The following is a 16,341-nucleotide window of genomic DNA, read 5'->3' on the forward strand; positions in this document are numbered from 1 at the left end:
GTCCATCCGTCCGTCTGTTGAAATCACGCTAACTTCCGAACGAAACAAGCTATCGACTTGAAACTTGGCACAAGTAGTTGTTATTGGTGTAGGTCGGATGGTATTGCAAATGGGCCATATCGGTCCACTTTTACGTATAGCCCCCATATAAACGGACCCCCAAATTTCGCTTGCGGGAACTCTAAGAGAAGCAAATTTCATCCGATCTGGCTGAAATTTGGTACATGGTGTATGTATATGGTCTCTAACAACTATGCAAAAATTGGTCCACATCGGTCAATAATTATATATAGCCCCCATATAAACCGATCCCCCGATTTGGCTTGCGGAGCCTCTAAGAAAAGCATATTTGATCCGATCCGGCTGAAATTTGGTACATGGTGTTGATATATGGCCATGCAAAAATTGATCGAAATCGGTCCATAATTATATATAGCCCCCATATAAACCGATCACCAGATTTGAACTCCGGAGCCTCTTGGAAGACCAAAATTCATCTGATTCAGTTGAAATTTGGTACATGGTGTTAATATATGGCCTCAAACACCCATGCAAAAATTGGTCGAAATCGGTCCATAATTATATATAGCCCCATATAAACCGATCACCAGATTTGAACTCCAGAGCCTCTTGGAAGACCAAAATTGATCTGATTCAGTTGAAATTTGGTACGTGGTGTTAATATATGGTATCCAACAACCATGCAGGAATTGGTTCATATCAGTCCATAATTATATATAGCCCCCATATAAACCGATCCCCAGATTTGACCTCCGGTACCTTTTGGAGAAGCAAAATTCATCCGATCTGGTTGAAATTTGGTACCTGGTGGTAGTATATGATATTTAACAGCCATGCCAAAAGTGGTCCATATCAGTCCATAATCATATATAGCCCCCATATAAACCGATTCCGAGATTTGGTTTTGGAGCCTCTTGGAGGAGCAAATTTCATCCGAGTCTGTTGAAATTTGGTACATTGTGCTAGTTTATGGCCGTTAACAACCATGTCTAATTAGGTCCATATCGGTCTATAGTTATATATAACCCTCAGATAAATCGATCCCCAATCACACAAAAATTGGTCCATATCAAGTTCATAATTGTATACAGTCCCCATATAAGCGACCCCCATATTTAAATTCTGGCTCTCTACCACGTATGGACTAACTCACAATTTAGAAAACGATGTTAAGAAGTTTTAATATACCACAACCCAAGTAATTCGATTGTAGATGACAGTCTTTCGTAAGATTCGGCCTGGCCGAATTTACGGCCGTATATACTTGTTTTTAAATATTTTATTTTATTTTTTCTTAATAATCGTCAATTAGTTAATTAAATCAATTTAATGTTTTTTTTAAATCAGTTAGGTCAATATAAAAATTGTAATTTCAATTAAATTAATGATTAATTAATTAATTAATTAATTAATTAATTATAGTAAGTCACTAATATCTATAATTGTGATGAATTTGAATTTGCCCTTTATTTTTTATTAGTTTTATTTTATTTAAATATTTTGTTTTAATCTTTCTTAATATTCTATATTTCATCGATTCATCATAAGGACATATTTTCTTTGTTTTTTTTTTGTTGGGCAATTTTTTCCATTTTGAATTTTCTAACTGACTGAATAGCTATCGAATACAAGTTATTGTGAATGGTTAATTAATCCTAAAGTAGAAATTCTGTCTCTTATCTCCTTATATTCATTACGGTGAGCATCAAAGATTTTACTCTTCTAAAATAACATTGAGTTAGTGAATAGACTGGAGAGATTAGATGTGGGAACAAAGTGATCGGGATTTGGAGAGGAGCACAGTTTGATAGATATGGAATTCCCTATGTATATTAGAGTGGAGAGTAAGGTATTTCCTCTTTTTATTCTCTCTCAGCAATTGGGAATAATAAATTGAATTAATTTAGAGAGTATACCAAAGAGAAATGTGAAAGAAGTGATACATCAATTCAATTTTATTTGAGAAGAGAAACAGTTTTGATGCTCACCGTAATGGATATAGAGAAAGAGATTTTTTCAATTTTATTTCGCCTAAAAGTATGCATTATATTTAGAACGTCTTTCTGTTTGTAAGGCATTAACTTGGAAATCACTATATGTTCACTGTTGAGAATTTCTTTAAAAAGCCACAATATTTGTCATTCGCAAATAAAGGTGGCATCATAGGTTTAGAAAAAAAATCAAAATTGACAACCTCTCTTTAAAATATACAATTCGTGAAACTAAATCGTTTAACCTACCATAGAAATTTGTTTGTCCATTTTTTTTTGACAAAAGTATCATTACTTTGAAAATGGGGTAAATTTGCCAATAAATCCCAGCAAAAACATCGGAAAATTTAAAATAGGTTAAAAACAGAGTAAGAATATTTATTAATTCTAATACAAATTATTTACATTTAGTCAAAAAAAATGATAATGACTGAATTTTCTTGTCGAAAAGTAGACAACATATTTCTCCGTTAAGTGTTTTATTTCTAGCCTAAAATTATGCACCACATTTTATATTTATATAAAACTGGTCAAAGAGATTTCTCCCAGGATTTGTTGATTTGTCGTAGACAATGATGTCTATTCTCTTCATATAGCACCCCCTAAACCTTTCAAATGGTGTAAAAAAAATTATTTTTATAAAATTTGCCATCTTTGTGCTGGTTTATGAATTTACAAATTTCTTGATTTTTATTAAATGGTATTTGAAACGACAGAAAATGATGAATGAATGTTATCGAATCTTTTTTTTCCAATATACGGGTTCATCAATACAATATGACTTTTTTTCACAGTATAACAATTTCAAAAAATTTTTCTTATCAATTGATTTCGTTATGTGGAAAGAGCCACGAAACGACTGACAACAGGCACTTCATTCATAAACTGCCTGTGTACTCTATTTAAGAATAAAAAGAAGTGTGACCCATCTTCTCGCTAAATATTGATGGGCCCGCATTTCAATCAATTCTTCCATGAATGGGGGTGGTGGGAAAAATTGAAACCCAATACAGCACATGAATATTGACTGGGGAGTTGTTTAAATAGTTTTACCACACATTTTTTTCGATTTGGCTTCTTTTCATTATATCCAAAGAATATTCATAAAATAAAATTGTTCTATGGCATCACCATCATCATTATTATAACTAATGCCAGCCCTCCTCCCCTCTTCATATTTTAGCCTTGCTTCAATGAAATATCTACAGCGGAAAATGCCTAAGGGCCAAAAAAAAAAATGGGGTGGTTTGTTGTCTTTCTTTGTGTAGTTTCCCGCTTTGGCCACAAAAGTGTCAAAACTCAAATGCATTTCTCACATTTACAAAACCATTGAAAATTATGAGAATTTATTACATTGTAAATCGTTACGACTCATTTTAGATTAGAATATTTAATGCAAGGGGATCTTTTTGATATTTTGTGTATTAGAGGAGTAGAGGGGTTGTAAGGAGATGGAGATGACTTTTGTACAAATTGTCCCAAGTAAAGATATAAACCATTGTCGACAAGATGATACATTTTGAATGTTTCAATTTTGAAAAGAGAGAGAGAGTTTTAGCTCAAGCCCCTGAAAGTATGCCTTAATTTTTTTTTTTTTTTTTTTTTTTTTTTTTTTTTATTGTAGACTACTTTAATTTAACATATATTCCGATAGCCTAATTTATTGATGAGAAATACAAACTTTGACGTGTCATGAATCATTTGAAAATTAAAAAAAAAACCTTCTTAATTTATCGATATTTTTAAAATAAAACCTCAATGAAAATTCTATGTTTTTTCGAGCTTGAGATCTATATGTTTTTATTTATATTTTCTTCAATATTTCGCAATTTTCTTGAATTGCTTCTTCATTACTGTGACTTATTTCAACAATCAATTATTTGGGGAATAAAATGTCAACTGACAGATACATACCCAACTTTGGCCATACATTTTCTTACATTCTAATCGATTTAGTCTCTATTGTATTCGAATTGTTTCGATTGCTTGCCCTGTCACTTAATTCAAAATGTTTCTTTTTTGGGTCAATTGTGAGTTTTTTGTATTTTCGTTAGCTACTTACAATGAGAATCGATTTTAGATAAGCATATCTCGACAACTGCATTTTGTGATAAAGTTTTCAAAAGCGATAAGTTTTTCTCGGGGTTTTTTTTTGGTTCCTCTTTAGCCCTTAACTTCATTTTGAACACCTGTATCAATTTGGAAATATAACGATTAAATAAATTTCGTGTGAGATATGAAAATTAAATTTATTAGGGGTGTCAAAATTTTCTATAGATACACATTATTAGGTGAAGCTTTATCAGGTTCATACAAATATAATTGAAGAGAAAATTATTAAATAGTTGGTAATAATTTGAACAAATAATTCTTGTCCAAAGAAACCTCTTGAATTTGGACTCTCTGATCAACGGACACTTCTAAAAAAGTGGTAAATTTTTTTTACAATAATTTCTATACTGTCATATAAATAAAATTTTCATTTTCATTCAGTAATTGAAAATAAAATATATATTCTTTAATAAGGCTTATTTATACCCTCCATGTAAGGCAATCTATTAAGAAATTATCCTTCGAAATTTTATTTTTTATTTTAAATTATATTTTCGACAATGTGGTTTCCTATGTTTCTGTGTACTGTTTGATGATATCTTCATTAAAACTCTCTCTCAAAATTCGCCCACCCTTTATCATGTATGAAAATAAATATTTTTTTGTGGTTTTTCTAAAGAATATACATAAATAAACACTGATGATTAACTGAGAATGAAATATGTAATATATTATGTCAGCATATTATGAAATGAATAGAAATCCGGAAATGAAATTTATTTATATGTGAATGATATAAATATTTATTATAATATTTTTTTAAAACTTTTAGAAAAAGTTAAAAATTTAACCCTGGAAAGTAATCTTTAGTTTTTGTAGTTTTTTTTTGCGCTTTAAACTGCATCATGACCAAAGATGTTAAGCAGAATTTAGTTAATTTTTTTTTTATTTACAGTTAATATTAAACAAAAATTCATAAATATTTTGAATTATAATAACTTAAATTTGTCACTTTCCAATCGACCAAAATACAGTTTCAAATCGAAAATAAAGGTAGATAAAGGTCAGAATATATACGGAAAATAAAACAAAAATAATTTTATTAAAATGCATAGGTTTTCCCTTTGTAATAAGAGTAACGGTATGGTCATACTGGGCAAATATTTAACAGAAGTCAAAAAGGAATTCGTCGCCATAGCCAAACCAGCAAACGTTTTTAGCTCATATTGGATATATTACATCACGATAAGAGTTTTTTTCATTTTGGCAAATATTTGCCTTGTGTGACCATACCCTAAGAGTAGTTAGCTTTCCCTTACACATGTTTCTCTTACAATTAATTCAATTATTTTTGTTGTGGTGATATTCGTTTTTGTGAGTATTAAAGATTTCATTAAAATGCTTTGTAATTGCCTTACGATTTGCTACAATGAGTTATTGATTGGATATAATATACACCAAAAATTATAGCAATAGCATAATATTTTAAATTAAATTAAAAAGTTCTCCTAGTAGTAAGAGTAAGAATAGTTAGCTTTCTGTTACACATGACTCTCTTAGAATTGATGCAAATATTTTTGCTGTGATGATATTACTCTTTCTATGTATAGGTAATTATTTCGAAATACATTGTATTTACCTTAGTGCTTTTAAGAGATGCTGTATGAGTTATTAAATTCTCTTCACTCTCAGCTATTATATACATTGATTGATTGGATTCCATAAATATCAAAAATAAAAACAACAAATTAATGTTTTAAATGCTATAAATAAGTTTTAGGAGGAGTAAGAGTAGTTAGTATTCACTCAATTTTATTAGAGAAACTCCTTCACAGGGTTGCCATTTTGGTCCGATCGGACCAAAATTGGTCCATAAAACTATTAATTTTTAAATTTGGTCCGATGGTCGGACCAAATGGAATTTAATAAAATTGTTGGTCCATTTTGGTCAAATCGGTAATTTTTCAAAATTTTCTAATGAACTAAAATTTTAACAAAATTTTCGAAAGAAATAAAAGTTTGCCTAATTTTCTCTAGAAATTAAATTTTGGCAAAATTTTCTGTACAAATAAAATGTGGACGCAATGAACAAAATTTTTAACATAGTTTTCTATAGAAACAAAATTATGACAACATTTTCTACAGAAATAAAATTTTGTCAAAATTTTCTATAGAAATAAAATTTTGACGACATTTTCTATAGAAGTAAAATTGTGACAAAATTTTCTAAAGAAATAAAATTTTCACAAAATTTTCTATAGATAAAATGGAATGGAATTTGATTATTTTGGTCCATTTTCGTCAAATCGGTAATTTTTCAAAAATTTTTAATGAACTAAAATTTTAACAAAGTTTTCTATAGAAATACAATTTTGCGAAATTTCCTATAGAAATAAAATTTTGACATTTTCTATGCAAGTAAAATTTTCACAAAATTTTCCAAAGAAATAAAATTTTGCCTAATTTTATATAGAAATTAAATATTGGCAAAATTTTCTATAGAAATAAAATTTGGACACAATGAACTAAATTTTTAACAAAGTTTTCTCTAGAAACAAAATTATGACACAATTTTCTATAGAAATAAAATTTTGCCAAAATTTTCTATAGAAATAAAATTTTGACATTTTCTATAGAAGTAAAATTGTGGCAAAATTTTCTATAGATAAAATCTTAACAAAATTTTCCAAAGAAATAAAATTTTGGCAAATTTTTCTATAGAAATAAAATTTGGACACAATGAACTAAAATATTAAGAAAGTTTTCTATAGAAACAAAATTATGACAAAATTTTCTACAGAAATAAAATTTTGTCAAAATTTTCTATAGAAATAAAATTTTGACGACATTTTCTATACAAGTAATATTTTCACAAAATTTTCCAAAGAAATAAAATTTTGCCTAATTTTCTATAGAAATTAAATTTTGGCAAAATTTTCTATAGAAATAAAATTTGGACACAAATTTCTAATGAACTAAAATTTTAACAAAGTTTTCTATAGAAACAAAATTATGACAAAATTTCCTATAGAAATAAAATTTTGACGACATTTTCTATACAAGTAAAATTTTCACAAAAATTTTCAAAGAAACAAAATTTTGCCTAATTTTCTATAGAAATTAAATTTTGGCACAATTTTCTATAGAAATAAAATTTGGACACAATGAACTAAATTTTTAACAAAGTTTTCTATAGATACAAAATTATGACAAAATTTTCTACAGAAATAAAATTTTGTCAAAATTTTCTATAGAAATAAAATTTTGGCGATATTCTCTATAGAAATAAAATTTTGATGACATTTTCTATAGAAGTAAAATTTTGACGACATTTTCCACAGAAATAAAGTTTTGCCTAATTTTTCTATAGAAATTAAATTTTGGCAAAATTTTCTATAGAAATAAAATTTGGACACAATTTTCTAATGAAATAAAATTTTAACAAAGTTTTCTATAGAAACAAAATTATGACAACATTTTCTACAGAAATAAAATTTTGTCAAAATTTTCTATAGAAATAAAATTTTGACGACATTTTCTATAGAAGTAAAATTGTTATAAAATTTTCTAAAGAAATAAAATTTTGGAAAAAAAATAATTTTTAAATGATAATAATGTAATTTGGAAAAATGGTCCGCTGGTATGAATTTTGGTCCAATTTTGGAAAAATGTTAGGTTAGGTGGCAGCCCGATATATCGGGCTCACTTAGACTATTCAGTCCATTGTGATAGCACATTGGTAAACTTCTCTCTTATCACTGAGTGCTGCCCGATTCCATGTTAAGCTCAATGACAAGGAACCTCCTTTTTATAGCCGAGTCCGAACGGCGTTCCACATTGCAGTGAAACCACTTAGAGAAGCTTTGAACCCCTCAGAAATGTCACCAGCATTCTGAGGTGGGATAATCCACCGCTGAAAAACTTTTTGGTGTTCGGTCGAAGCAGGAATCGAACGACCTTGTGTATGCAAGGCGGGCATGCTAACCATTGCACCACGGTGTTGGTAAAAAAAATTCTTTGTGGCAACGCTGTCCCTTCTTCCCTTGTATATGTCGCTCTTATAATTGATTTTCTTCCTACATGAGTTATTAAATGCTCTACTCTCTCACTTTTAATTGCATTCATTGATGGGATACAAAATACATCAAAAACAAGAGAAAAATCTTGTTATGTGCAGGAATAGGTTTTCTTTGTAAGCGTAGTTAACTTTCTCTCAATTTTTTTAAAGATATTCTTTTCTCATACATATGTCGCTTTTATAATTATTTTTTTTTCTACATGAGTTATTAAATTCACTCAGCTCTTAAGAAATTCACCAAAAATAAGTGCAAAAACTTGTTATGTTCAATGAATAGGTTTTACGTGAGTTATTAAATTCTCTCAGCTCTTAAGAAATTCACCAAAAATAAGTGCAAACACTTGTTATGTTCAATGAATAGGTTTTCCTTGTTGTAAGAGTTAGAGTAGTTAGCTTTCTCTCAATTTCATTAGAGAATCTCGTTTCTCTTATAAATGTCTCTCTTATAAGAGATGCAAACATTTTTGCAGTGATGATATTCTTTATCCTAAGTAATTGTGAACTCTGTAAAATCCATTGTATTTCCCATAGTTATATTAGGATTTGCGGCATGAGTTATTAAATTCTCTTCACACTCAGTTCGTACAGTCTCTTGATTGCCTAGTCTTTCTCAATATCTCTCTTTTATAGCCGTTTAGATATCTAGCCGAAATATCTCTCATCATAAATACATATAGAATATAATCTCATAAATACATATAGATTTTTTTTCGAAGTGTACATAATCTTCATATCATCTGTGTATATTCATGATGACTGCATTTATCCCTCTTCCCCCCTCATTACTACTGTATTGTATGTGGTCATATCTTTAACTATAACAGATAACTATAACATTTCTCTTATTCTCATAATAAAAACAAATGAGTTACTATGTGTGAGTGTGTGTAATCGATGTTATCGTACATATCCATCAATCAAACCTTTAATTTATTAATCAATCGATTACAATGCTTTTGATGTTATCACATTCATAGTATTCAAGTTCATAAAATATCGTCATATTTACAAAAATTTCAATATTAACTGAAATCCATTAAATATAAAAAAAAACTGTGGAATGGTCATCACTTGAATTTCACTAGACGAAAGAAAAAATATCATAATAATAAATAAATAAAATCATATTATTTTTATTAAGAATATAAATTTTTATTAAGAAAGTATATATATTAGCAAGGTAAACTATCATACTTTCTTTTAATGGCCCATATTTAACAGCAAATATGTATTTTTGATGATTGTATGTTTAACAATCACAAGTTGACTTAATTTACCCTTTTCCATGTGTTTGCAGCTATGAAAAATCATATGCCTTATTACTCTTAAAAAAATCTCTTTAAAATTCTCTCTCTTTTATGTGAGAAAGACATTTATCAAGTCATTGTAAAATAATTTCAGCCTGTAGTTTTCTATTACAATATTTCAAAAACCCCAGTTCTAGAGGAAATATTTTTTTTACACAAAATTTTATAATTTTTAAATTTTTTTCTCATTCATTGACATATTTTTATACAATAGAAAATAATTTGAATTTCACTTGACATAGATTAAAAAAAAATCGTTATATAATTATATACATATATATTTTTGTGCAAATTTAATTATACATATTTTTTATATATATAAATATCTAATACATATTGATGTTTGTTTAATTTTTAATAAATGTGTACTTTTATATTGCTGCATTATTCTCATGAAAATTTTTTTTCTTTTTTTTCTTTTTTCCATATACTCGTATCTCAAATCCAAAAACAAAAAATCAAAACAAATCTCTAATTATAATTATCGCACCATTCAAACTATAAACCAAAATCTAAAAATACAACCACCACCAAACCACTTCAATAAACAAAAAAATGTCATCATTCAAATCGATACCACCAACCACTCTCTTTCGCCCGCTCGCTCGCTCGCCACCACCACTACCACCACAAATCTAAAAACAACATTAATTGAAATAGAACAAAAAAAAAAAAAAGGACTAAACCAAAAACCGCATTATAACCAACATCTAACCGTTCGTTGCGTGTTGCATTGCTTAACTGAACTGAACTGAAAACGAAAAAACACAGGCTGTAAGAGAATTCAACAAGATAATTACAGATAATTGAAATATCATAAAGAAGTCATTAGCGGGACAGAAAACCAACAGAGAACATAAGGATCACATCATCATCTTTGTCAAAGCGAAGGAGAAAATAAAAAACAAATAACAACACAAAATAACAAGAATATATGTTCAAAATTTTGTGTTTAACCAAAGAAGAGTTATAGAGTAGCAACAATCAAATAAAGAGAGCTTTTAATAAACGAAAGAGAAAATTTTTGACATTTATATAAGCCTATATAATATAAAGAAGTGGTTATGTTGTAAAAAATTCTCGTGTGGACTTTTTCTCTCTCACTCACTCACTCACCCTCTGAGATTTTCTACCCCATTTAAAAGCTCCCTGGCAGGAAGGTATCAAAAATCAAGGAAAACTCATCATCATCATCATCGAAAGCCAAATCTAGAGAAGTGGGCACAATAGCAGAGATAAAAGTGTAGTTGATTTTTGTGTTTTTGGTTTTTGCTTTTTACGCTCTCATCATCGCTGTTTTCTCAACTCTCAAACTCGCTCTCGCCCAATTTTTGTCGCTCTCTCTATATATATATCTATCTCGCTCTGTCGTGACGATCAGCATCTATCAAAAAATCGCTCATCCCAAAAAAAAAAACAACCAACACCACAACCACCAACAACCACAACCACCTCCACCGCCACCACCTTCAAAAAGCTAATTAAGTCATCAGAAAAAAAAAACAAAAACATTTCAAAACAGTCGTCCAACCAGAGAGGTTTTTGTTAAAACCAAAAAAAAAAGTTTTTCTCGCCATCGTTATCGTTAAAACCATCAAAATTCCCATCATAATGGCCGAAGATGCTACCATGGAAACTTGCCCCAGCCCTGAAATTGGTGACTCTAGAAAAAGACCACTCGATACCGATCCAGAAAATGAACAAACCAAACGCTCCCATTTCAGTTCTGGTAAGTTTTGTTTTTTTTCTGTTCCATTACCAAGAGAGAAGAATCTCTAGTTCCCCATACTCTTTCTCTCTCTCTCTCTGTATATAATTGTTTTTCTAATTGGAATTCCTATAATATGCAATTATTAACTCTCTTTGTCAAAATTCCTCTCTTTATATTGTTTTCATCGAAATTGTTCTCTTTAAAAATGTTTATAATTTTTTTTGTAATCATTTCTAAATCAAAAATCAAATCATTGAAAGCTCTCTTATTATATTATAAACATTTTCAAACATATATTTTATATATATTATAATAATATTTTATATAAAGCCCATTTTTATTAAATCATATATACATATTTAAATGTGTGTGTGTGTGCGTATTTATTTTTATAAATATTATTATTAGCAGCAAAAACAAACCATTATTGTCTTTCTCTCGCAATAACTTCAGTTATTATCGTATATCTCTCTCTCGTAATATTGTATATTTCGGCAAATTATTATCAACATACATTTCGTGCCATTAACTATTTTTTCTCTCTCAGCTCTTAGCATAATTACCAATCAATTTTCAATAAAAATTTTACCAGTCAATCAACTCAAAATCGATTATTAAAATGATCAACCCATTTTTCAAATCAATTCAAACAATCAATCCACTTCAGTGTTTTCCATTTTGTACTCATTGTTGTGGTTTTAGAGCTTTTTTGTGCTTATTTTTTGTTTGATTTTTAGATTAGGTTTTATAATAGAAATTATTTCTGCTGATTTTTAAGGGTTTATGCTCCCGAAAATGGTACCTTAAATGTGGGATAAATTAAAAAAATATATATGTTCTATGATAGGCAATTTTATGGTCCTTTTTTACACAGGAAAAAATTTCACGAATATTTTTACCATTAAAATCTTGATTGAGTTTTCAAAAATATTCAATTAAAAATTTAATTGAATCAACAATTTTTTTAATTAAAATAAAAATCAATCGCAAAAATTAATAGTATGAATTATTTTTTTAATTGGATCAATTAATTTTTTAATTGATACTATCATTTCTGTGGTGGAAGACATTTCAATTAAAAAATTAATTGAATCAATTAATTTGGTGATTGAATCAGAAAAAAAATTTTTGTGTGTATAAATCTTGTCGGGAAAATTCTCATCTCTTTTCTAATGCTCTTAAGATCCTAAACACTTTATGTATAGATGATAGTAATGATATGATACGTTATTCCCTCTCTCTCTCTCTCTCTGTTGTTTTAACTGTTTCTGTCTGGTGGTTTAAAAGAGAATGTGAAGTATATTGATCATTTCTTCTCTTTTTTAATTTGTTGATCTCTTAAGAATTCATTGATGTTTGTCATGTAACTATAAGAGTTTATTGTTGTAATTTTCTATAGATATACAAGGTGGTCAAAATGTTCTACGAAAATAAAATTTTTACAATTTCTCTAGGGATAAAATTTTGGGAAACATTTTTATAATAATAAAATTTTTAAAAATGGTGGTCAAAATGTTCTATGAAAATAAAATTTTTACAATTTCTCTAGAGATAAAATTTTGGGAAACATTTTTATAATAATAAAATTTTTAAAAAATTTTGACTTTGGAGAACATTTTTTTATATAGAAAAATATTTGGAGAAAAAAATCAATAGACATTTTACTAATTTTTGTCAACAGTGATACGATTGCTACTAAATCAACTATATAAAAATTAAGTGAAACATTTCATACAAGGAATCAGAGCACACAAGACCGTTTGTAAGCACAAAACCTAATTCCTTATAAATAAGTATAACATGTAGATTAAGCGATAACTGGCGACAAAGTGGGATAGGAAACCACAGTTGGGTGATTATGAAGGCTCGCATTGTTGTTTCCTTCTACTGCTCTCTATCGGAAGTTCCTACATCTACTAGTGTAACATTTGCAAATTTCTCGTTTGCTGTTACATTTCTCATTGCAGCTTTTTGCTGCATATGTCCTTTTGTCAGTTTTGCCCAGACTGATTTTTCATTAAATCACCGTAACTTCAAAGTAGTACTATATACCAGTAACTTTATGTGATTAACTTTGTTTGGTTTTCTGCTTCCTTTTATCCTTTCAAAGTGCAAATAAATTATAACAACTAAATGTTAATATATATATAGTGAGAATATATAAAACAAAATGATAAAAAACGTATCAAAAGCTTAGGTAAAAAGTCAAAGATATATTGTATTGCTTTGGCAAATAGGGGAAATTGTTGAAGAGTACATTATTTAAAATTATTACACTGGAAATTGTATTTTTTTAAATAGGACATTTATATAAATAAATTCTTAAGGCAAAAGGCTTTGGAAAATGTTTGCATGCTTATAGGCGGAAAACATAAAGGTCAAATTCTATATCTATGTGAAATTTTATCTCTGTAGAAAAATTTCTGAAAATTTTGTCTCTATTGAAAAATTTATGAATATTTTAACTCTATTGAAAATTTTCCAAAAATGTTATCACTATAAAATATTTTCCGAAAATTTTATCTCTATAGAAAATTTTCCGAAAATTTTTTCTATATAGAAAATTCTCCGAAAATTTTATCTATATAGAAAATTTTCGGAAAATTTTATCTCTATAGAAAATTTTCGGAAAATTTTATCTCTATAGAAAATTTTCGGAAAATTTTATCTCTATAGAAAATTTTCGGAAAATTTTATCTCTATAGAAAATTCTCCGAAAATTTTATCCATATAGAAAATTTTCCGAAAATTTTATCTCTATAGAAAATATTCCGAAAATTTTATCTATATAGAAAATTCTCCAAAAATTTTATCTCTATAGAAAATTTTTGGAAAATTTTATCTCTATAGAAAATTTTCCGAAAATTTTATCTCTATAGAAAAATTTCCGAAAATTTTATCTCTATAGAAAATTTTCCGAAAATTTTATCTCTATAGAAAATTTTCCGAAAATTTTATCTCTATAGAAAATTTTCCGAAAATTTTATCTCTATTTGCAAAACTTTATCTCTATAGAAAATTCTCCGAAAATTTTATCTCTATAGAAAATTTTCGAAAAATTTTATCTCTACAGAAAATTTTCGAAAAATTTTATTTCTATAGAAAATTTTCGGAAAATTTTATCTCTATAGAAAATTTTCGGAAAATTTTATCTCTTTAGAAAATTTTCTGAAAAAATATATCTTTAGAAACTGTTCTGAAAAATGTTACCTCTATTTTCAAAACTTTATCTCTATAGAAAATTTTGCGAAAAATTTATCTCTATAGAAAATTTTCGAAAAATTTTTTCTCTATAGAAATTTTTCGGAAAATTTTATCTCTATAGAAAGTTTTTCGAAAATTTTATCTCTACCGAAAATTTTCCGAAAATTTTATCCCTATAGAAAATTTTCCAAAAATTTTATCTCTATAGAAAATTTTCCGAAAATTTTGTCTCTTTAGAAAATTTTCCAAAAATGTTATCCCTATAGAAAATTTTCCAAAAATTTTATCTCTATAGAAAATTTTGTCTCTTTAGAAAATTTTCCGAAAATTTTATCTTTTTAGAAAATTTTCTTAAAATATTATATCTTTAGAAAATGTTTTGAAAATTTTTATCTCTATTTTCAAAACTTTATCTCTATAGAAAATTTTGCGAAAAGTTTATCTCTGTAGAAAATATTCCAAAAATTTTATCTTTATAGAAAATATTCTGGAAATAGAATCTACAAAATTTGGAATTGAAATTTTTTTATGAAATTTTCTGAAACTTTTTATTTCATATAAAGTTGTTTAAAGATTTTATTTCTATAGGAAATTTTCTGCAAATTTGATCTCTATGGGAAATTTTCTGAAATTTTTATCTCTATAGAAAAATTTCTAACAATTTTATTTCTATAGGAATTTTTCTTAAAATTGTATCTCTATAGGAAATTTTTCGAAAATTTTATCTATAGACAATTTTCTGAAAATTATATCTCTATAGAAAAAGTTCCGAAAATTTTATCTCTATAGAAAATTTTCCGAAAAATTAATCTCTAAAGAAAATATTCTGGAAATTGAATCTACAAAATTTGAAAATTTTTTTATGAAATTTTCTGAAAATTGTTATTTCGTATAAAGTTTAATTAAGATTTTATCTTATTTTATATTTTATTTTATTTTATATTTTATTTTATTTTATTTTATTTTATATTTTCTAAAAATTTGATATCTATGGGAAATTTTCTGAAATTTATATCTCTATAGCAAAATGTCAAATAAATTTAACTCTATAGAAACATTTCCGAAAATTTAACTTATAGAAAATATTTTAAAAATTTCATCTCTATGGAAAATTTCCCGAAAATTTTATCTATATAGGAAATTTTCCGAAAATTTTATCTCTATAGAAAATTTTCCGAAAATTTTATCTCTATAGAAATTTTTCCGAAAAATTAATCTCTAAAGAAAATATTCTGGAAATTGAATCCACAAAATTTTGAATAAAATTTTTTTATGAAATTTTCTGAAAAATTTTATTTCATATAAAGTTTTATAAAGATTTTATCTATATAGGACATTTTCTAAAAATTTGATCTCTATGGGAAATTTTCTGAAATTTTTATCTCTATAGAAAAACTTCTAACAAACTTTATCTCTATAGAAAAATTTCCGAAAATTGTATCTTTAAAGAAAATTTTCCGAAAATTTTATCACTATATAGGATATTTTCTAAAACTTTAATCTCTATAGAAAACTTTTATTTCTCTTCAATAGCTCAGTTTTTGCCTGTAATCTAGTTTTCTACCCAATGTATTTAGTTTCATGAAGCATTTATAATAGAGCGACTAACACTGTATCTGTCGCTTTTTCCTTGTTTGGTGGAAGGAATGTGCTGAAATATACAATCTCTATTAAAACTGTCTGCAGCAGCTGACGGACAGAAAGCAACAATAGAGGAGTAAAAGAATGAGGCGACTAAATCACTTAAAATTTTAAGGACCAAAATTGGTGTGAGCGAATGTGTGTGTATGTGTGGGTTTGTTGTCTTCTGGTTTTCTTCACCCACACAATATCTACTTGCTGACTGACTGACCCATTTACCCTTTTTCTTCTTCTTAAATTTGAATTGGTGGCTGTAGGCTATTCTCGTTATGTATAGAACATGGGTGGAGTTTAAAGGGTCTACAAATACATCTCTTCGTTGTGATTATGGTTGTG

General features: G+C 27.5%; 1 protein-coding gene across 9 annotated transcripts in view; it reads left to right on the plus strand.

The window, feature by feature from the left end:
* The window catches only part of ps (RNA-binding protein Nova-1-like protein passilla), a 154,649-nt gene that overhangs the window by 36,615 nt on the left and 101,693 nt on the right, over window positions 1-16,341 (plus strand). For 6 of the 9 annotated variants that reach the window (XM_075291324.1, XM_075291367.1, XM_075291369.1 and 3 more), the window contains exon 3: window positions 10,110-11,178. The exons of 2 other annotated variants lie outside the window; for them this stretch is intronic. Coding sequence is in view for 2 of the 7 variants with exons in the window: in XM_075291376.1 (XP_075147491.1) it covers window positions 11,061-11,178 (118 nt within the window). In the remaining 5 variants the exon portion in view is untranslated. Of the gene's footprint in view, window positions 1-10,109; window positions 11,179-16,341 lie in introns of those variants that run through there. One more of the 9 variants, XM_075291359.1, reaches the window with a different exon arrangement.

Source organism: Haematobia irritans, chromosome 1 (genome assembly GCF_050003625.1).
Source record: "Haematobia irritans isolate KBUSLIRL chromosome 1, ASM5000362v1, whole genome shotgun sequence".
NCBI classification, from domain to species: Eukaryota; Metazoa; Arthropoda; class Insecta; order Diptera; family Muscidae; genus Haematobia; species Haematobia irritans.